Below are 23924 nucleotides of genomic sequence, written 5' to 3' on the forward strand. Positions count from 1 at the left end.
GGCCGGTGAATTATGCATGTCCGTCGGTCTGGGAGTTATGTAGATCACCACCAGCACAGCCTCGGCCTTGGTGCTGTGGCGAGGCGGCCCACTAACGGGACAACGGGGACTGGCTTTACCGCGCTGCATCTACATCCTCAGAGCAGGATCTCTCACTTGGAATGCCGGTGAGAGATATATTTTTTCACAGTAAAGGAAGCAGCTCAGAGGCTAAAATAGAATAAAACGAGAAAAAGGCCGCTTGTCGCTTCTCATATAAAAAGAAGTACGTATTGACGAGTGGCCAAAGGAGAGGTTAATTTCGAGTGGATAGGTATCTTGGTGCTCAGGATATCATAAAAAACAAATACTATATATACACACACGATCAAAGTGTAGACATCGTGTTTCCTGTCGGGGTTTGCATCACGTCATAACTCTGCATCACAGTCACTGCGTTAGAGCCACAGTTGGGTTCATATTAGCTCAGTTACCATCCCCTAGGCTGAACGCTTTATTGCTGCACGTTTATCACCTGGGTCCCGGAAGGGTGCATGAGAATGCTAAGCAATACCTATCGGCAGTTATCTACCCTCACGGAAAAGAAAGCAGGAGACGTTTTTTTCTCGCCATGACTGCAAGCATCCACGCCAACATTATCAGAGGTAGCTTGATGAAATACAGTGATGGAGAATGTTTCTTGTCCACAATGTTTCATGAAATGCCTCGGGGAGCAAGGAGAGAGGTTAGCGATTAGCGTCAACACCAATACAAATACGCATTCCAACACACCTCTAAACACACACACACTCACACACACACACACACACACACACACACACACACACACACACACACACACACACACAGAGGGCCCTAATGAGGCGGAAAGGCAAGGGACCGTGACATGCTTGCTCTCGAGGAAGGAGCGACGTCTGAAGATCCTAATGAGGGAGACCAAAAAGAGGTACGAGGGAGGAGGAGGAGGAGGAGGAGGAAGAAGAAGAGAAGGATAAAAACAAAAAGAACGAAAGAGGGTGATGTCCACGCTTACGGAAAAGGACCAAGAGACAATTACTGTGTCGCGCTAATTAGGCTGAGAATGATAATAATAATGATAATAATAATAATAATGATAATAATAATAATAATAATAATAATAATAATAATAATAATAATAATAATAATAATAATAATAATAATAATAATAATAATAATAATAATAATAATAATAATAATAAACTAAAGAAGAAGAACAAGAACAAGAACAAGAAGAACAAGAACAAGAACAAGAAGAAATGAAGGAAAGAAAAAAGAAGAAAGAAGAAGAAGGGGAAGAAGAAGAAAAAGAAGAAGAGGAAGAAGAAAAAAAAGGAGATGAAAAAGAAAGAAAAAGAATAAGCAGAAAAAGGAGAGAGAGAGAGAGAGAGAGAGAGAGAGAGAGAGAGAGAGAGAGAGAGAGAGAGAGAGAGAGAGAGAGAGAGAGAGAGAGAGAGAGAGAGAGAGAGAGAGAGAGAGAGAGAGAGAGAAATAGCAACATGGAGGGAGAGGAGAGCCAATTACTCGGGATTACAGACCGCCTAGAGCCTATGGAGTAATTTTCAATAATCTCCCTTCAACCCAGCGCTCAACGAGATCCCCAACCGGCAGGAAGTGATCGAGCTGCCGCCTAGGATGTCCCAATGGTGGAGAGTACGTTCGAACTGATCCCCATATTCTCTATCGCTTTAGGCTCATATTACTGTTTCCCAAGGCCACAAAGTAGATTAGTCGGGTTCTCTTAAGTGCTTTTTTTACGCTCATGGTGCAGAAGGCATCGTCAAGATCTCACTATGCTCTTAAAACTATCCTTGGACGAACGAAGACACGAATTCTCAGACGCTTTGGGCTCCCACAACTACTGTTTCCCAAGGCCACAAAGGAGATTAGTCGGGTTCTCTTGAGTGCTTTTTTTACGCTCATGGTGCAGAAGGCATCGTCAAGATCTCTGCTATTTCCCAAGGCCACAAAGGAGATTAGTCGGGTTCTCTTGAGTGCTTTTTTTACGCTCATGGTGCAGAAGGCATCGTCAAGATCTCACTGTGCTCTTAAAACTATCCTTGGACGAACTAAGACACGAATTCTCAGACGCTTTGGGCTCCCACAACTGCTATTTCCCAAGGCCACAAAGGAGATAAGTCGGGTTCTCATGAGTGCTTTTTTTACGTTAATGGTGCAGAAGTCTTGTCAAGCTATCACTGTGCTCTTAAAACTATCCTTGGACGAACTAAGACACGAATTCTCAGACGCTTTGGGCTCCCACAACTGCTATTTCCCAAGGCCACAAAGGAGATAAGTCGGGTTCTCATGAGTGGTTTTTTTTACGTTCATGGTGCAGAAGTCTTGTTGTAATATCAATATGCTCATAAAACTACCCTTGGAAATAGTAACACATCCTCAACGAAAGCCCTATCAAATGAGTGTGTGCAAGTCCCGAAATGTTTAAGACTATGGACCCAACGTTTATTCGTTTTCATCCTTATTGACATTGATTGAAAATATATTCTATGATGTTTTGTTGTGTTATACGGTTTTGTCTATGAGCCGATTTCACAGTCCAACAGTGTCTTCGTAACAGCTGGAACCAAACTATAGAATCCCATACAATCCAAAATGGTGAGGTCTTCGATGCCACACTAAATACACAAGACTTTTCCTGTATAGTTTCATCAAATTTGTGAACTTAAATATAAACACCAGAAACTATACAAGGAAATTTCGAAGCTTCTGGTATTGGTTTGGAAGCTTACTAACCCATCATGGGGAACTGTGAAACTGGCCCTATGTCTTGGTTCGATAAGAGAGTCAGCAATGAAGTAGGATGCAAAAGATTAAGTGTATACGCAGTTTTTTATGGTGGTGAGTTGTGTTACGCTCTTGTCTGTTTTAGTTCAGTAAGAGTCAGTTTTGATGAATGGATGCACAGATTAAGCGTATACATGATTTTTTAATGATCAATAGTTTTCCACTCCTCTGGAGCTTTGTCTAATTAAAAAGTTGGCAGCGGATCATGGACGCATAAAATTCAACGTTTAGACAATTGTTTTCCGTCCCCACATCGTTAACAAGCAGACACTAACGAGGCAAACATGATAAAAAAGAAACGGACCTCAACTTTAGCAAGAATACCAAACACCCTGCATGCCCCGAGCCTGCCGCGCGTCACATGTCCCGTCACGGCAAGCGGGCAGCGAGGCGGGCGTCCGAGCAGCCGTCCCTCATCATTAACTTCGAATAAGTCTTTGGAAACGTGGAGCGCCGGGGCAGTCGCATAAAGTTCGATGGATGCCAACGTATACATAAAGGGAAAACACTGAAGGTCACGAGCATGGTGTCCATTAAGAGTAACTTCGAACACGCCTTTGGAAATATAGAACATCGAGTCGGTTCTATAAGGCTCGATAAACGCCATTGTATATAAACAGGAAGAGACAGATGATCACGAGTAGGGTGTCCATTAAGAGTAACTTCGAACACGCCTTTGGAAATATAGAACATCGAGTCGGTTCTATAAGGCTCGATAAACGCCATTGTATATAAACAGGAAGAGACAGAAGATCACGAGTAGGGTGTCCATTAACAGTGACTTCGAATGCGCTTTTGGAAACGTGGAGTGCCGTGTCAGTTATATATGCTCGAGAGACTCCAACATATTAAAAAAGAGAATGACTGAGGATCACATGTATGCCGGCATCCATGATCCATCATCTGGAAATTTGAATGCACTCTGAAAAACGTTGAGGGCCGTGTCAGTTATATAAGTTCGAGAGACTCCAACATATGTAAAAAGGGAAAGGCTCAGCATCACGAACAGACCGTCCATCATTTGATACTTCGAATGAACTCTTAGAAACGTATATCGGCGGTGTAGTTGTGCGAAGTTTGGTGGACGCGAACATATGAAAAAAAAAATGGAAAGACTGAGAAGGATCACGAGCAGACCGTCCATCATCTGTGATTTCGAAAGCGTTTTTGGAAATGTGGAGTCCAGAGATCAGGATGGAACAGTGTAGAGGAGGCGTGAAAGGAAAGGAGAGGAAAGGGGAGAGAAGGCAAGAGAGGGAGGGAGGGAGGATAGACGCCAATATAATATATAAAAAGGAGTAAAAACCTGATTGGTAAACATTGAGATATACTCTCTCGTTATCAGAGTAAAATTTGCCTGATGTCTTTAACAAGGTTTCATCTTTTAGTTAGTAACGCAGAAATTTGCCTCGTTAATTAAGTTACTCTTCGCCCCTGTCTCTCTGATAATCGTGTTTGCATGATATCTCAGTGCTTTATAGGAAGGGGAAATGTTGTTTGTTTGTTTGCATGTGTGTGTGTGTGTGTGTGTGTGTGGGTGGGTGGGTGGGTGTGGGTGTGGGTGTGGGTGTGTATGTGTGCGCCCCTCCCCGTGTACTCACCCACAAAGCCGGTGATGAAGACGGCCGTGTAGAGGGCGATGAGCACGCCCCGCACGTCGCCGCGGTCGAAGAGGAAGGGCTCGGCGTCGCCCCTCGCCTGCCCGGACTCATCGGCGAGAAGAGAGACGTTGCAGGGCGGGTGCAGCAGCCGGGAGGAGGCGTTGGAGGCGAGATCCGAGATGAAGCGTCCCACGCAGTCCCTGGTGGTGCTGGCGTCTGGGGGGGCGTGGGTGGCGGGAGTGAGGGAGTCCGCCTCGAGGGAGGACCCATTGGTGACCTCAGGCGACAGGAGGGCATGGCTGGGCGCAGGGTCATGGCTGAGGTAGCCCATGTGTCCGGCCTACGCGGCTTGTGCACTGAGTGTCTGTGTGTCTGTTACGCTTCGTCAGCACAGCCAGCACGGCGAGAAGACACTCTCACCAACACTGGCGTCACTTGCGGCTTGGTTACTGCAGCGGTCGTGTGCTTGGTTAGGTGCGTCACAGCTCCCTGCAAACTGGAGTAGAGTAAAGCCAACATTGTGAGCCGTGCGTCACCTCCAGCCAGCCCGGCCACTGCCTCCGACAGCTGGGGCTCAAGCCTAAAGGGCGACCGCACCGACCTCTCCAAAGACGCTGTGCCAAACGAATCTGGAAGAGGAGAATAATATTAGCTGCGCCCGACATGCCCCTCCTTCTCTTAACTACCTGCTCCGGTTAGTCCAAATCTAATTAAGCTGAAGGGATCCAAACACGCCTCGAGGCTACAGGAAACGCGGCGTGTTGTTCTAGAGTCACACACACACACACACACACACACACACACACACACACACACACACACACACACACACACACACACACACACACACACACACACACACACACACACACACCAATATCAAAGCCCCACAGGTTACCCAATAAGAAGTGCCTGGCAAAACACCTTACGTAACCGTCACCGTGGTTATGTCATTAATAGCAGGTGTGTGTAGCAGGAGGTCATTCATCCACCATGGTCTGATCACGCGCTAGACTTGCAAGATGTACGTGTGTGTTGTTAGCCATAGCAATCAGCGGATGGGATTAATGGAGAGGTTCATCCACCTTTGCCGACAAACAGATCCCTAGTATTCAGGCTGACTCACCTCGCCCCGAGCCTTGTAATTACCGCGAGCCTCACCGTCAAGGAGGAGGTTCTCTTCCTCAGCGGGGGTCGCCTTTGCCGCAGCCACGGGAGATGAACTAAGGATGCTCTTGTCCCAGCCCTCCTTGTTGTCATGACCTCCAGTAGTATATCACGGTGTAAGGTGATAGACCAAAATAGACCAAGAGCTAAACAAGGAAACTTAACACGGGCATTTTTGTTTTCATATAGCCGGCTTTTTTTTGTTTTTGTTAGTGTTGGTGTTTCCATATATATATTTTTCCTTTTCGCTGCTTCCTTCACTGTAAAAAAGGCTGCCCTACAATGAAAATAAAGGAGGATGCCAAAGAAAAGTCAGATTCAATTCCAGAGTGTCTTGATACTTCCGTCTGATACCATAGAATAGCCAGATTAGATTCCAGTGTCTTAATCATTCTCCCTTGAAAGAGTATTAAGACATAAAACAGAAGATATCCATGTGTTTAAAAATATAGAGATGAAAAGAGAAGACTGTATTTAACTCTTGCATAAAGATTTGAGCATTTCGATCTTGGTTTATGATTTCAACGGTGGCAGTTATTATTTACGTTCATTCCCAAACAGATCACTATACAGAGCTACATCCGATCATTTTCATCATAATTGTTTCAACGTCCTCTCCGGGCTCATTTTTTAAAGTGTAGCTTAATTGCGAATTGTCTCACTTCCCTGATGCTGGAATGCTATCCGTTCAGTTTAGTTTTAGTCTTGCCACAGACGCGCACATGCCAGAAGCGTCTTTGAAGTAAGTCTTTTCTATGGAGATGAAACTATCGGTCCCTGACATGAAAGCATCCCCGGTGGATAGAGCACGTTTACACAAGTAGAGAGTCACCCATACGTGTTCGACTCAACTTTTTGGTGTAGTTACAATTGTGGCTTTGATGTGTGGTTGGCATCGCTCCGCCGTGTATTAGGGATGGCAGGATGCAAGGGTTGGTTGGCTTTTTTAGTACTATTGTTGCTGCTACTACTACTATTGCGAATACGAATACGAATATGACATAAAATAATAATGACAAGTCAGGTGTACTAAAGATTGTTCATCCTTGATTTAAAGTTTATTTGTGAAATGTTTTTTGATAAGGAGAGGTGGGTGAACAGGCAGAAATGTCATTAGAAACTCGGAAAAGAAATAACGTATATAGTCCGATAGACAGTAAAAGGCTCCACGTAAACCTTGCCTCGCGAGGGTGCAGGTCGAGGAGTAAACAAACAACATCAGATAGAACTGAAAGCGCCCGAGGGAAAGAAAGAAATTCTTCAGTCGTCTGTCGCTGAAATTTCACCGAGGTCGGAGCGAAGAGCTCGGTTTCGGAGGCGAGAGACAACAAGAGTCCTTTACGATGACAGGGAAACAGGAAAAAAATTGATGTTGTTATTAGAATCATGACTGTTTCCTAGAACTGTCACGATTTTGACATTTGCTAATAACGAAAATATTTCAGGTTCTGAAATAAATATAATTCGAGTAGTGGCAGAAAAATAGTTGAGAAGATGAAAGCCCACGGTGCTCTGTAATCGGCTTTCTCGTCTCTGATGCCACCTCGACTAAGAAAATGAGGCAGCGTTTTCTGTCTGTAAGTTTAGGCTGAGCATGCCGCCAGAGACCATCCCTTGAGAAAAGTGTCAAGGGCAAGAAAAGTCTCTCACATCTAAACAAATAATCGTAAACTGAATCATCACACACTCCCTATGACTCTACGCGTGATGGCAGCAGACGTCTATTTTTATATACATCCTTAGGTGCCCAATTTATGCATAGGAAAACTGAATATGTTAAACCTCACCAATGAATTCATGAATGAGATCAGCCCGGATAAACACCACACGAAAAAACTGAGTACTTTACTCGACGCCAATGAATTCCCAAGTGAGATCGACCTGGGGGAGAGCCACCACACTCCTCTGTCCCAACTCGACCGCCCTCACTCTGACGATCCGCACGACAGCCTGGACAGCCTCTCCACCTCCGCCAATCAATACCTGCATCAGTCACGGCCTTTGCAGTAATGCCATAGAAATTAAACATTATTTTCCTTGCCTCTTCATAATCTAGACATCCGAACCACGATGTAGAGGACCATTAGCCATAGAAAATATCATATGAAAGGAAACACCTGCCAAAAAGGTCACTTAGAAGAGATCAGCTGATACAGAGGCGGAAGAGGTCATCGTCACAACGCCTCAATGCCCATTTGGAGTGAACATAAGATAGAGAATATCCTAAAAGCTAAAAGAAGAGGTTAGCTGATACAGAGGTGAAAGACCTCAACGTCATAACGCTTCAGCGCCCTCCGAAGTGAAAAAATAACACGGACTATATCCTAAAAGCAGCCAAAAAGGTCAACTAGAAGAGGTTAGCTGATACAGAGGTTCAAGGGTTTCAGGGTCATCGTCACAATGTCTCAGTGCCCTCTGGCGTGAAGAAAATTATTTACTTCTACTGTACTCTTACAAACAGACGTGACAAATTAAAACCGTAGCAGTCTTAATGAGATGAATATCGCTTGGGAGCACAGAATGGTGAGGTGTGAAATCAGAATCAACCTGAGGAAAGAGAGGAACAACTCGGTAAAAAAGAAAGCCACTTACAAACTTCATAAGGTTGCATATTGGAAAACTCGCATCATCAGTCAGCATCCAAAATAAATCTGTAGCCGTTAACAGCGAAGAAAATTGTGGCATTAACGAAAACGGGAGAGAGAGAGAGAGAGAGAGAGAGAGAGAGAGAGAGAGAGAGAGAGAGAGAGAGAGAGAGAGAGAGAGAGAGAGAGAGAGAGAGAGAGAGAGAGAGAGAGAGAAAACTGTCACAATAAATTAAAGGAGAGAAACCATTATTCTGTACAAAATACGACTCTGAAACAAGTATATAAGACTGATATAAACACTAACGTCTTTTATAAGGAAAGACGTTATATTCCAGTTACGACTAATTATTATTCTCAGGAGTTCTCGCACCGTGCCAAGATACATTAAATTTTACTCGCATTATAAGAGCAGTGATTAACGGGCTTCTTTGTCTTGATTTCTTTTTGCCCTTGAACTGTTTCCTTTGCTGTAAAAAAAACATCCTATTCTCTTCTCCTTCAGTGTAAAAATTTGTCTTCCTTACGCCCCCTCCCCCCTCTCATTAAAGCTGAAATCCTCACTCAGACCTTTGGAATAAAGAATAATATCGGAGTTTTTTTTTCTTTTTCATCTCTCTTTCCCCGTGTTGTTGAAGTTGTGAGGATACGCGCGGAGTTCTGAAGGTTAACCCAGCCGGAAACACACTCCCCCTACTGACCTGTCTCCCCCTTCTCGTTGGAGATAGCCCGAACAATGTTTCCCCTCGATCGACCCAGAGCGGGGGAGAGGCGGCACTGAGTAGGTTGTGAACCGCCCAAAGCTGTGTTCAAGCCTAGACCCTGACCCATTAATTATAGTTTACGTACATCTACACAAGAATTTACCTCCCCAAGATACGCTAACGGTGATTTTGGATGATAACAGAGCAGTATCGTTTTCTTCCAATAATATAATTTTATAGTGGGTTCTGCAATGCCTCAATATTGGGTCACCTTTCCCATTCATTTTCTCTCGGACACACAAAGATTTTATTACCTTGCAAAATGCGGGAGCGAAGATTTGTGGTCATAACAGCACAATATCGTTTTCGTCCATTGATATCATTTCCTCAGAGTCTTTGTAGTACCTTGATATTGGGTCGCCTTTTCCCATGCATTTCTTTATGGACACAAAAGAATTTACCTCACCAAGATACGCTAACGGTGATTTTGAATGATGACAACATTTCGTTTTCTACCTCTGATGTATTTTTTTAAAGGTTCTGTGGTACCTTAATCATTATTGTGTCAAGGTTTCTCCATACGTTTTCCTTTGGGGAGTTGGAAGCTCGGTTACTATTTTTTTTTCCTTTTTTTTTTCTCTTACATCAGAGGAAGCAGTCAAGGGCAAAACCACTGCCTCCCAGAAAGGAAAAGTGATTCAGAATTCAAAAATATTATTCAGAAACGGTTCGAGAGGTGTCTTGATACTCCCCTCTCGAAAGATATCAAGTCCTAAGAAGATGGAATTACACACGATTGGCAGCATTTTAGGGGAATGGCATAAGCGTTCCCAGTCACACCTCTCAACACATTCATCTCGTGTATGTTTTCGAAGCCCTGAAGAGCTCTATGCAGACCCTCCGCGTATGTGTATTTACCCGCTATCAAAGCAATTGGCTCGGACGCGTTCAATGTATTCCATGTTTTTAGACCCCATGGCGACTCGTGTTGCTTTGATGTACAGCAGGTTATTCTAAACTATGTGTCAGTTCATATCATATCTCGCTGAGGACATACACACTGTACATAGCGTTTATATGCAAGAATGTACCAGTTACCATATTTACTAGGACTAGGTGAGAATGGTCGCACGAAAAAACTCTACGGTGCGGTCATGCTTTGTTTCACTTATCGCGGAACGACTCGTTTCAATGACTTCCATATTTCTGCACTACTCATGTCGGAACTCATTCACACTGGTTCTCAATTGTGAGCTTACTTACCGCCACACAACCATTCACAGATGCACAGCCAGACTTACGCCCCTTCCTCTAATGGTTGGTGAGTCGTGGCTACCAATATTCACATTTTCTTTGCCTATAAGAAATAAATAAGGAGCTTCAACACAGAACGCTAAGATGTGACGAGTTTTTTTCCGCTCTAAATCTTTAGTTCCCTGAAATATGCCGCCGACGAAATATCAAAAAGGGAAGAAATGGTGCAGAGCGGGGACAAGCTTTTATACTTTACCGCTCCGTACTTTTTCACGAGAGATTTTTTCGCTGAAGAATTTAACCGCTACGGAAGAGAAAAGTGGGGAAGAAGGTCTGTGAGCGTGCATAAGACATACCTCAAGAATCGGTACAGTCATTCTTCGGCGGGTAGAAGCAAGAGGGAGGGAGTAATTCATTCCTCTTTTGATTCTTTTTTAGGAGCAGCGAGCAGCGGACTTTTTTTTATTATTGTTTCCTTTTTTTGTGCCCTTGAGCTGTCTCCTTTGTTGTGAAAAAAAAAATTAAACATCATCATGGCAATAGTCGTTTCAGGAAGGTCATTGAACCGTCTAACGCATTGGCTGTGCACATTATCAGAGCACACCGATGTTAGTGATAGACGAATGTAAGCAGCGTGTATATACAGTCTGACAACACCCTGTTTGTAAGTCAGGAGTGTGCTGTTTCAAAGGTCTGTTTTCATCACATGTTTTCCAGTGGTGTTTCTGCTTCCAAAGATCAGACGTTGGGTATAAGAAAATGTTTACAGAAGGGGGATGAGAGGGTACGAGAGAGAGAGAGAGAGAGAGAGAGAGAGAGAGAGAGAGAGAGAGAGAGAGAGAGAGAGAGAGAGAGAGAGAGAGAGAGAGAGAGAGAGAGAAGAAAGAAAGAAAGAAAGAAAGAAAGAAAGAAAGAAAGAAAGAAAGAAAGAAAGAAAGAGAAGAAGAAAAAGATGATGAAGAAAAAGAAGATGAAGATGAAAAAAAGAAAGAGAAAGAAGAATAAAAAAAAAGAAGAGAAAAAGAAGGAGAGAGAGAGAGAGAGAGAGACAGACAGACAGACGGACAGAGACACAGACACACACACATGATTTCATAACATATCACGAGGCCAATGAACGGAGACAAGAGACGTTTAATCAACCAGCCAACGTTTAAAGCCATCGCAACAACAGACACTTCCTCTTTCAGCAACGTTTTTGAGTCACTAACCAGACTGAACACTTTTAGATGATTAGCCGCAGGACGAGATAAAGGATTAGAGTCGATGGATTAGCAGCTAAAAAATAGACGATGTGAACGACCGCTTCAAAAAGGAGGAGGAGGGAGAGGAAGGGAAGGAGGAAAAGATTAAACCGAGCCATTGAGGTCATTGAAGAACATCAGATGAAAACAGGAGAAAAAAAAGTCCGTGTCCACCTGTGCGTTTGTTAGTGAAAGAAGAAATGTGTCGATGAAGGTGTGTGTGTGTGTGTGTGTGTGTGTGTGTGTGTGTGTGTGTGTGTGTATGTGTGTGCCAGCCATTACCACCTTGCGCAACGCTTCCTCCCTCCCCTTCCTCCTCTCTTCTCTTCCTCCTCCTCCTCCTCCTCCTCCTCCTTCCTCATAGCCATTAGTGCTCCTCTTTATCTTCCTGCCCTGGAGTGTTCGTCGTCGTCATCGTCCCTAAAAAATTGATCGTGTAAAGCGGGTCAGAGTTTTAGAAAGAGTGGAAGGGAAATGTTATGCCCTTAGATTTTCCCCTTCGAACTATATACCTTCACATTATTTATTTTATTTCATTTATTTATTTATTATTTCTTTGTAAACGTTAGCGTCATCATTATTATCGTTGTTTTCCCGCCACTACTTGAAGAACGTTTTTGTGGAGTGATGTTCTCCTTCTCTTCCTTTCCTCCAGTTTCCTCCAATCGCTTTTTCTCTACTTTTTTTCTTCTTGTGTCCTTCCTTCCCTCCACTTCCGTCCCATCCCCCTCTTCTACATTCCTCCCATCCCTCCCATCACCCTTCCCTCCATTTTCCTCCCATTCTCCTTCCTCCCACTTTCCTCCAATCCCCATTCCCTCCCTTCACCTTCCTACCATCCCCCTCCATCTATTTTCCTCCCCTCCCTCCCCTTTCCTCCTCTTTCCTCACATCCTCCATCCACTTCCGTCCCCTCACCCCTAAACTTCACTTCCCTCCCATCCCTCTCCTCTCCACTCTCCTCCCATCCTCCTTCCTCTCTTTCCCTCCCATTCCATCCCATTCCCCTCCCGCCCCCCTTAAGCCTCTCCTCCAGGTGCGCTATTAACGAGAATCCTGGTCCGTGGACATCGCTTTTAGTCCGAAAAAAAAAGCCATACAAAGGAACGAAATAAAAAAAAATCTTATATATGGTTCACAGGAGGAGGGAAAGCGTCGAGCCGGTAATTGGGGCGGCCCGGAGCAGGACTCTTTCTTCTGACGACCCGTAAGTGAGGCGACAAATAGACTGAGATGCTCGAGTGCTCTGATATATTATGGAAGGTAGAAAGGAAGACCTGGATGTACCTTAGGATAGGAAAAGGGAGGTTAGAGTGTAGCGTAGGAGAGTCAGAACACCACCAGCTAACAGGTTCATACAGACAACGGTGCTCAAGTTATCTAATATGGAGGTTAAAATGGAGAGTCTGGATATACCGTAGGAGGGGTAAAGGAAGACCTGGATATACCGTAGAAGGGGAAAAGGGAGGTTAGAGTGTAGCGTAGGAGATACAGAACACCACCAGCTAACAGGTTCATACAGACAACGGTGTTCAAGTTATCTAATATGGAGGTTAAAATGGAGAGTCTGGATATACCGTAGGAGGGGTAAAGGGAGTCCTGGGTGTACCATAGGAGAGGAAAAGGGAGGTTAAAGTGTAGCGTAGGAGAGTCAGAACACCAACAGCTAACAGGTTCATATAGACAACGGTGCTCAAGTTATCTAATATGGGAGATTAAAATGGAGTGTCTTAATATACCGTAGGAGGGGGAGAGGAAGCCCTGAATGTACCGTAGGAGAGGAACAACGTCACTGCAGCTAATAGGTTCATATAGACAAAGGTCCTTGAGTGCCCTGCTATGTTAATGGAAGCCTGAGTGTGCCGAAGGAGAGGAAGGACATCACCAGCTAACAGGCTCATATAGACCAAAGGTGCTCGAGCACTCTGATATGTTAGAGGAGGCAAAATGGGAGGCATAGGTGCAGCGTAGAGGAGGAACAACGTCACCGGCTAACAGGTTCAAATTGACAATCTGGTTTATTATGGAAGCTAAAATTAGAGGCCCGAGAATAGTGTAGGAAGGGAAAGAACATGACCGAAGCGTAGGTGGGGAACAACGTCACCAGCCAAAAGGTTATACAGAGATGCTGGAGTAATCTAATGTGTTATTGAAGGGGAAATGGGCGGCCCCAATAGAGGGAAGCAACATCTTCAACAGGATCTTCTCTGAGGGTTGGAATGAGAGGCGAGGAGTCAAGACTTCAATGCACATCCGTAAAATTGAAACGCGTCAAGTCTGTCTTTACCAACGTTGTGAAGGAGCATTGTGCGTCTCAGGTTCATATAATTTGGAAAAAACATAAGTAATTACAAACTTTGCTCATTAGTTTCCCCTTCAGATATCTTCTTAGGCCATAGTTCGGGGTCCTAAGAACGTAATTAATGACTGGAAGATTCACGGCCCATTTAGACGAAGGAGTATTATATAAAGGTAAAGTTAGAGACATGTGCTACAGCTGCGCGTGGCCTCAGTGCTCCTTTCCGTCCCACTGGCCCTAGGTATCTTCTTAGGCCATAGTGGAGGGTCCTGAGAGTTTAATTACTGACTTGAAGATTCATGGGCCATTTAGACGACGGAGTATTATATAAAGGTAAAGTTAGGGGCATTTGCTACAGCTGCGCGTGGCCTCAGTGCTTGTTTTCGTCCCATTGGCCCTTGAGTCCGTGGTTGGGGAGAATTCATTACCCCGGGACAGAGGGCAAGTGCGATACCCGGGTTACAGGTGGTGTTTACCTTCACTAGGTTTCCGCAAGAGCCCAATTATCAGCCAGTCTGGGTTCATATGTATTCTCTCTCTCTCTATCTATCTATTGCTCTCTTGCTGTCTCTCTCTCTCTCTGTTTCTAACTATTTAACCAAGTATCGCCATTTTGCTATTGCTCTCTTTTGCTCTCCTTTTCCCTTTCTTTCTCTCTCTGGATTCATATGTATATTCTCTCTCTCTCTCTCTCTCTCTCTCTCTCTCTCTCTCTCTCTCTCTCTCTCTCTCTCTCTCTCTCTCTCTCTCTCTCTCTCTCTCTCTCTCTGTCTAAATATTGCTCTCTTGCTGTCTCTCTCTATCTATCTATCTAACTATCTAACCAAGAATCGCCCTATTGCTATTGCTCTCTTTTGCTCTCCTTTTCCCTTTCTTTCTCTCTCTGGATTCATATGTATTCTCTCTCTCTCTCTGTCTAAATATTGCTCTCTTGCTGTCTCTCTCTATCTATCTGTCTAACTATCTAACCAAGAATCGCCCTATTGCTATTGCTCTCTTTTGCTCTCCTTTTCCCTTTCTTTCTCTCTTTTTCCTCCTAGAAGTATAAGAAATCTGGTTCAATAACGGAATCCATCACAAGGGCGCACCCTCTCCCAATTGATCCCCTTCCTTGCAGCGCCAAATCTCTCTGCTGTCCAGGCCGTCCTTCGCTATGACTGATGACTTCCTGTTGTTCTGTATTCTTGTACGTGTGTGTGTGTGTGTGTGTGTGTGTGTGTGTGTGTGTGTGTGTGTGTGTGTTTCTTATTAATATGTCAAAGTATATATTCCGAGGTGTATTAACGTCAAAACCAGCGATTCTAAAACAGCTTTCTTTCGTTCCAATTACGAGAATCAGCTTCATTATGTAGATCAGAGTGTTGCAATGTTAGTGCCGCAGAAATATTAAAACCATATGATCGCTGATACTCCCTCGACCACCACCACCACCAGCAGGTTTCGCCGTTAGGGGAAACACCGGTAACAATGAGTTTTATACAGAGGCGTTGCTTGATTGATGTCGCCGGTGTTACAATCATTTCCCAACAAAGACTGAAAGGCTTAGCAGCGGAAATGTGTCATAAAGTGTGTTATGTGTTGGGTGGGTAGGGGAGAGGTTGTGGGAGGGAGGGTAGTGTGTGCGCGTGTGGGGGGGGTTAGAAGGAGAGGAAAGATAAATGGAAAAGAAAAAAAATGAAAGGATGAAAGAGGAAGGAAATAAGTAAGAGTGTAAGAATGAGACAGAAAGAGAAAAAGAAAAAGAAATAGAGAGAGCAAGAACGAAAGAAAGATAGAGAGAAAGAAAATGAAAAAGAGAAAGAGAAAAAAATTAACAGAAACAAAAAGAGAAAGAGAGAGACAGAAAGATAGAAAGAAAGTAAGAAAGAACGAGAGAAAGAGAGACATATCCACGCTTTCCGCCACCAGCAGTATCTCCCTTCCTCCTATCCTCCCCTCAAACACATTTTTCTCAGCTGAGTATTTTCTTGTAAACGGAGTGTGTCCCCGCATGGCCGTTCACCTCCCGGCCAAGCAAACCTGTCACCATCCCGAGACACCTGCCGGCCGCGTCACTCCAAGGGATGAAAAGGTTTGCCTCACGACTTTTCCGCAGCCTTTCCCCTTCCCACCCTTTCCGGCGCCACTACCTTCCTCCTCTCCCTATGCTCCCGACCCCCTTCCCCCCTCTCCACCTACCCATGACCAACGTTGCCAGACTGTCGTACTCAGCCGCTTATATTTCCCGACTTCCTACCCCAAAACTGTCTTCTGGGCTCCAATAACGAAACTCACTCATAGTTATCGTTAAAAGAGTTAGATCCTGATGTTTCTTGGCAATAGTTAAGCGTCAGAAACCAGTAAATACTATGCTCTGAGTACGATAATCTGACATCGGTGCCCATGACCATCCCTGCTTCTCCGCCTCCTTCTTCCCCCTAACCCACCTCCTCCTACCCACCTATTCAATTATGGCAAACCCGCTACCTCCCTCCTACCCAGCCTCCCACCTACCCATGACCAGCTCCCCGCCTCTCCCTGCCCACCTATCCACCCATGACCAGCTCCCATTTCTCTACCCATCAACCCAACCTACCCTTGACCATTCCACCACCTCCTTCCACCCACCTACCCACCCTTGACAATCCTTCCGCTTTTTCCAACCCATCTATCCACCCATGACCATCCCAGCGTCGTCCCTTCCTCCTTCCTCCCCCCCTCGACGCCTCCTCCTCCACCACCACCTCCATCCCACCTGCTAGCAACGTTGCCAGATGATCGCACTCGGCACATCGTATCTCTCGGTTTCTGACCCATAAGTATATCAGAAAACATCGCTACTTTGCGGTTTTAACACTAACTTCAATTGGGTATCGTTATTGGTGTGGCTACGAGAGTTCTGGGGAGAGACACTGATCCTGAACGAGTTTCTTTTATTAGTTAGTTGAAGGCGAGTTTAAGGGAAAATGGTGGATGGTGGTCTATCTCTGTCTCTCTCTATATCTATCTCTATCTATCTGTGTGTATATATATGCGTGTGCTTCTGTGTGTGCGTGTGTCTTTGATGTATGCTGGCAAGGTTAATCTATTTCGTTCATTTATATGTGTTAGTTAACCTGTTTGTTAGGCTGTGTTTAAGAATATTGACCTCAGTGCACCGATCTGGTAACACTGACGGCTAGGTAAGGTTGGGCTCGTCAGGTATATACGCCAAGTCATGCGTCTCAACTTTAACAGGTGAAGGAGGGACCGTCCGCTTGAGGGGGGGGGAGGGGGGCAGGGGGGCTGGTGGTGGTGTTGACGATGATGATGGTAAAAAGTGAGGATATTTTTCGTGGTGGTAACTTTTCCTGCCACCTCATTATGCGTTTCCAAGATATGGCATCACTGGAGGTTGTTGTTGTTGCTGGTGGTGGTGGTGGTGGTGGTGGTAGTAGTAGTAGTAGTAGTAGTAGTAGTAGTAGTAGTAATAGTAGTAGTAGTAGTAGGTGAAGGAGGAGGAGGAGAAAGAAGAAAAAGAAGTACAAGAAAAAGAAAAGGAAAAACAGAAAGAAAAAGAAGACAAAGGGAAAAGAAAAAGGAGGACAAGAACAAGAATAAGAAAAAGAATAACAAGAACAACAAAAACAAGAGGAAAAGAAGAAAATAAGAATAACAAAAACAAAAAGAAGAAAGAAAATGTAGTAGTAGTAGTAGCAGTAGTAGCAGCAGCAGTAGCAGTAGTAGTGGTAGTAATAGTAGTAGTAGTAGTAGTAGTAGTAGTAGTATAAACAAAGGAGTATAAAATAGAGTAGGTCACATCAGTCATACCCGTTAGCATCACCCGAGTCAAGAAGAGCGACAATATTTTCACAGTTCTCCCTCCGTCCATCCGTCAGTCCCTTGGCCCCGAGCTGAGCGTAAGCAAGACGTATCGAGACCTGAGGCGCCTCTGTATTACCCGTGGAGCCTCGTTGCCATGGGAATAGACGGTCAGGCGGCGAAGTAAAGAGATCTAGAGAGGCCTGAACCCGAGGAGTCTTGGCAGGCAGTGTACAAGCTATGCGAATGTGTTGGCCAATTCGTACTCGTCACCCCTATTTGTACGCATATGAAGACGATGATTACCTTTAAGAATTGAGTTTGAGATATGTAAAGGGTAATATATTGTGTTTGTTCTCAGTTTAAGTTTTCCAGGGTAGTATTTTTTCTTTTATTCTTCTGAAGTGAGTACTAAATGGAATAGGTGCGTACAAATTGGTGAGCTTACTCTAAGGCATTGCCCTAAAGCGTTTTGAGAGAGAGAGAGAAAGGAAGGAAGGAAGGAAGGAAGGAAGGAAGGAAAAAGGAAAGAAAGAAAGAAAGAAAGAAAGAAACGAAGACTGTCTGAAATAATCTATGTATAATCACCTTGTTGTTGTTGTTATTGTTGTTGTTGTTGCAGTAATGATTTTAAGACTTAGTAACCCATCTTTTTCATCGTAACATTTTAAACATCATCATCATCAGTATTAATTAATGACCATAATGACCACTTATCCGTGATGGTATTTTAATATTTTTTGTAGAGGCTTTCATCATCCCGCTGCGTAAGTGCTCGTAAGTATCTTGTGTTTTAACTGTATGTAAAAGTTGGACTCAGTTTTTCAATTCGGGTAATTATGATGGATTAATTCTCTCTTTCCTCTTCCTCCTCTTACTCTTCCTCCTCCTACTCTTACTCCTTCTTCTTCCACTCCTCCTCCTCCTCCTCTTCCTCTTCCTACTCTTTCCTCTCTCATTCCCTTCTAATCGTCTTCTTCCTCCTACTCCTTTTCTTCTTCAGCTTCTCCTTCTCCTCCTCCTCCTCTTCCTTTACCCTACTCCTTCTCCTTCTTCTGCTCCTTCTCCTCTTCCTCATCCCTCTCTCCCTTCCTTCTGGCTTCTTCCTCCTCCTTTTCTTCTTCAGCATCTTTTTCTTGCTCCTCCTCCTCCTCCTCCTCCTGCTCCTTTACCCTGCTCCTTCTCCTTCTGCAATTCCTACTCCTATCTCTCTCCCTCTTTTCCTCTCTTCTAATCGTCTTCTCATTTTCTTCTTCATCATCATCTTTTTCTTTCCCCTCCTCGTTTTTTTCCTCCTCTTTCACCTCCTCCTTCTGCTTCTCCTCCTCCCTCTCTCCCTCTCTTCTAATTGCCTTCTTCCTCCTCCTTTTCTTCTTCAGCATCTTTTTCTTCCTCCTCCTCTTCTTCCCTTTTCTCTTCTTCCTCCTCCTCCAACTCCACCCTCACTCTTTCCTCATCGTCTTTTTCCTCTTCCCTTTCTTCTTTCTCCTCTTCTTTTTCTTCTTCTCTTCTCCTTTCACCTCCTTCTCCTCCTCTTGTAGATTATTTATTCTCACACCGAGTCATCCGTCACTGAAACAAGCTTCCCGTTATGCAAAAACGATCAAGTCCTTTAAAAAAAAATCGCATCGGCCGTGATTTCGTTGTGACTGAGGTTAATTAAACGTCACCCGCACGTGCATGTACAAGTAATTTAATGTTTTTGTGTTATTGAAATGTTGGACGAACTAATTAAATGACACTCATGCAGTCTCGTTATGATCCAGCAGTCTTTTCTACTCTTCCGGTTTTCAATGTTTCACACTCTGCTATGTATATCCTCTCTTGCCTCTCTCTTTCTCTTTTTTCCTTTTTTGTTTTCTTTTTTCTCCTTATTTCTAATTTTTTCTCCTCTTTTTCTTCTTCTTTTTCTTTTTTCTCCTTTTTCTCTTTTGTTCTCCTTTTTTTCTCCTCTTTTTTTCTCCTTTTCTTTTTTTCTACTTTTTTCTCCTCCTTTTTTCTCCTTTTTCTTGTTTTCTCCTTTTCTTTTTTTCTACTTTTTTCCTTATTTTCTCCTTTTTTTCTCTTTTTTATCCTCTCTATTTCCTCTTTCTCCTCTTTTCTTTCTCTTCCTCTATGTTTCAATATTTCATCCGCCTCCTCCTCCTCCTCTGATACGTATATTCTCTTTTCTCTTTCTTTCTCCTCTTATTTTTTTCCTTCCTTCTGCCTCCCTCTCCATCACCGCTTTTATCATCGTAATGGTGGTGGTGGTGGTGGTGGCGGTGGTGGTGGTGGTGGTGGTGGTGAGGGAAAGGACACTGGCGGAAGTAAGAAAGTGGTGGAGCTTCTGCAGTGAGTGAGTGGAAGGGAGGTGGAAGAGGAGAAGGAGGAGGAGGAGGAGGAAGAAGAGGGGGGAAGGAGGAGGAGCAGCGGAGGGGGGGGTTGTACGAGAAGCTAACATCACTTTATTATTGTTATTATTATTATTATTATTATTATTATTATTATTATTATTATTATTATTATTATTATTATTATTATTATTATTATTATTATTATTATTATTATTATTATTATTATTATTATTATTATTATTATTATTATTATTATTATTATTATTATAATTATTATTATTATTATTATTATTATTATCATTATTATTATTATCAAAAAAGACGGTCGGTCAGCGCAAGAAGAAGAAGAAGAAGAAGAAGAAAAGAAAAAGAAAAAGAAGAAGAAGAAGAAGGAGAAGAAGAAGAAGAAGAAGAAGAAGAAGAAAAAGAACAAGTCGTACTGAAGTGAAGGGAAGGAAGTAATATCCTCTTATGCGCAATAACAAGCCATTTCAACGTGTGTTTTTTTCTCAATCTCCCTTCTCGGCCTTGTCAACTCCCCTTACCCTGTACTCAGCCGAAGGGAAGGGAGTAATATCTTCTAATGCGCAATAACAAGCCATTTCAACCTGTATTTTTTCCTCAATCTCGCTTCTCGGCCTTGTCAACTCTCCTTAACCTGTACTCAGCCAGTCTCGACCTAGATTCAATTAGAGTCCATTTCTCCGTATCATCTTCCTCCTCCTTCTTCTCCTCCTCCTCCTCGTCTTCTCCTTTATCGCAAAAGAAACCCAATCTGTTCCTTGTTTTCCTCCTCCTCCTCTTCCTCCTCCTCCTAGTCCTTCTCCTTCTTCTTATCTTCCTTCTTCTTTTTCTCGTGATGTTACCGGGGGAAAGATGAATGGGACGAGTAAATGAAGGAAAATCAGAAGAAAATGTTAGTAAAAGTGTGGAAAGACCTTGATTCAATTACCGTTCCTTTTTTTCGATTCATATCCCTCCTCCTCCTCCTCTTCCTCCTCCTTCTCTGCGTGATATTACTACCGCAAACACCAATATAATGAATAAGAGAAGACTCCTCCTCCTCCTCTTCCGCCTCCTCATCCTCCTCCTCCTCCTACTCGTCCACATGATATCACCAGCGCGAAAATCAACATAGCGGTTAAAAGAAAAGAAAGCATGAAGAAAAGAACAAAAAATGTGGAAGAAGAAGAAAAATAAGAGCGTAAAATAAAGGATATATGAGGAGAAAAATTGCTAACAACGTGGAAGGAAGGAGGGAAGGAAGGGAAGAAGGGAGGAAAGATAAAAGGAGGACGGAAGGAGAGATGAAAGGAAGGAGAGATGAAAGGAGGGAAGAGGAAGGAGAGAGAGAGAGAGAGAGAGAGAGAGAGAGAGAGAGAGAGAGAGAGAGAGAGAGAGAGAGAGAGAGTGAGAGAGAGAGAGAGAGAGAGAGAGAGAGAGAGAGAGAGATGCTTTAAAGGAGGTTGAGAGAGAGAGAGAGAGAGAGAGAGAGAGAGAGAGAGAGAGAGAGAGAGAGAGAGAGAGAGAGAGAGAGAGAGAGAGAGAGAGAGAGAGAGAGAGAGAGAGAGAGAGAGAGAGAGAGAGAGAGAGAAACTTAGGCAGCGACAAGTCAACAGAGAAACACACACACACACACACACACACACACACACACACACACACACACACACACACACAGAACGAGAGAAAGATTGAGATTATATTCTTTGTCTGAACTTCAAAGCAAGATTTGTCAGTTGTGTTTGTGTATGAGCCCCAAGTCCGGTGAGGCCAAGCGAGAGAGAGAGAGAGAGAGAGAGAGAGAGAGAGAGAGAGAACACTGCCTATGCGTCATATCTCCGAGACTTGTTGGTAAAGAGCTCAGTTTAGATCTAAGGACGACCACATCCCTCCAGCGGTCCCTTTTTTTCCTCTCTATCTATCTATCGATCTCTCAATCTATTTATATATCTCACTCTTTTTTAATTTACATTTTGGCCTCTGGCACCGGTTGGCTTTCTTGGTGGGCCCTGATGGTCGGCCCCAGCCCATTATGATGCATGCAAGTGTTTTATAGTGGTGCCATCTTGCTTGGCTCATACTGCCTCCCGGAGCTCATCTTTGAGCCTCTATTATAGAGAGAAAATCTAAAGTCCGACAGCATGTGGAGAGTCTTAGGCCACTTGGGGATGACTAGAAAATCCCAGCAGTGGCGGTGGGCAGGACTCGAACCCACGTCCGGAAACCCGCTTCCTCCTGGACACGGCGCCAGCACTCTTACCACTCAGCCACCGCCTCCCCTTTGCTTCTTCATCTTCTTTTTCCTCTTCTTCATTTTCTTTTTCTTTTCCTTCTTCTTCTTCTTCTTTCATCTTCTTCTTTTTCATCTTTTTCTTTTTCATCTTCTTCTTCATCGCATCATCTTGCTGCCTGTCGAGTGTTGCACAACGATCCCTCACTTTCTTACGTACAACTCAACGCTTCATGTGGCGTAAGGGAGCGAGGGATGAGAGCGCCCAAGGCCATACAATACAGACAACGTAGCAGATAATTGCAATAGCGAGTGTTCAAACGTTACACAACACTGGCTTCATTCACCTCCGTCATAACAAAGCATTCTTCCTCTTCCCCCTTCACTTTTTCTTTTCTTCTTCGTCTTCCTCATGAGAGCGCGAAGGCAACATCACCTCTGGCTTCACCTCCGTCAAAACAAAACACTCTACTTCTTCTTCCTCTTCTTCCTACTCTTCTCCGTCTCCGCGAGAGCTGCGTCAAGTGGCCGAGGGATTTTTCTTGGGATAGTCTTCCGGCATGAACTTGGAACGCGCCGCATGCTCTCAGACCAAGACCAAGTTCCGAAAGGCTCACGGGCAGGATTTGGAACAGTATTCTTAGACGCTTCCGCCTTTCAATCCATTATTTCCAGAGGACGAAAAGGAGACCAGTAGAGTTCTCATTAGTGTTTGTTTAGGCTCGTGGTACAAAAAGAGTGTCAAACAATCACTAGCGTCATAGAATTATCCTTGAAAATGCCCAAAACTCCCAGGAAAGCCTTGTCAAATGTGTGCGTGCTTGGGCGCCGAAATATGTACGAATATGACCCTCAGTGACTGGACATCATGAAAGAAAAGAAGTAAATAAATAAATAAGCGTCTCTAATAGAAGAGATTGAGATGGCTTACATACATACGCATTTAAATCCACTCAAGCAACTCCGCATTGACAGAAAGCCCTAAGCCACTCTAAAACCTTACAATCGCTTATATGAGAAAGGATGCGAACGTTTTTAGCTACTCGAAGACCTTATGATCACTTATGAAGGAAGATTACATGGGATCACAGCGCACGGACGGACGAACGGATAGCCTTGAAACCAATGTATACGGTGACCTAAGACCCTAAGTGAGCTGATTCCAATGTAACTGTACCAATCTTATGACCAGAGAAAGGTCACATTTTCTGTCAAGGAGTATCGGGAGAGATGTAGAAAGAAATATATTGATAGAAAGACAGATATAGATAGATAGAGAGAGAGAGAGATGGGTAAGTAGATAGATGGGTACATAGATAGATAGTTAGATAGATACATAAATGGATAGATAGATAAATAGATAGATTAACAAATGCAGTTCCTCGAAGAGAGAAATAGATAGATGGATAGATAGAATGATTTAGCTACTCAAAAAGAGGAAGAGGAAGAAGAAGACGAAGAAGAAGAAAACGAGGGAGAGAAAGAGGAGGACGAGAATGAGGAAGAAGAGGATAAAAACAGATAGACAGACAGATAGACCGATAGATAGATAGAAAGATAGATAGACAGCATGATACATAAAGTCACTCAACGAAAGATGGATAAACCGACAGATTAAATGACTGCTACAAAAGGAGAGGAAAGAGCCGTGAGTAAGAGGCTTAAAACGAGATATTTCCCTGCCAGTTCATGATGCTTAGGGACCCCTGGCGACCGGCGGAGAGGAGGAGGAGGAGGAGGAGGAGGAGATAGAGAACGAGAAGGGGACAGGGAACGAGAAAGAGAAGAAGGAGGGCGAGGAGGAAGAGGAAAAAGAAGAAAATGAAGACAAGGGAAAACAAGAAGAACAAGAATGACGAAAAGAAGAAAGAACAAGAAGAACAAAAAGACAAAGAAAC

At 43.8% G+C, this 23924-nt stretch overlaps 1 protein-coding gene across 1 annotated transcript in view; it reads right to left on the reverse strand.

Moving 5' to 3' along the window:
* The window catches only part of LOC126998645 (trissin receptor-like), a 118285-nt gene that overhangs the window by 77366 nt on the left and 16995 nt on the right, over positions 1 to 23924 (reverse strand). The window contains exon 2 of the mRNA XM_050860594.1: positions 4425 to 5053. Coding sequence (XP_050716551.1) covers positions 4425 to 4755 — 331 coding nt within the window. The 5' untranslated portion in view covers positions 4756 to 5053. The remainder of the gene's footprint in view (positions 1 to 4424; positions 5054 to 23924) is intronic.

The sequence above is a fragment of the Eriocheir sinensis genome, chromosome 14, assembly GCF_024679095.1.
Source record: "Eriocheir sinensis breed Jianghai 21 chromosome 14, ASM2467909v1, whole genome shotgun sequence".
NCBI classification, from domain to species: Eukaryota; Metazoa; Arthropoda; class Malacostraca; order Decapoda; family Varunidae; genus Eriocheir; species Eriocheir sinensis.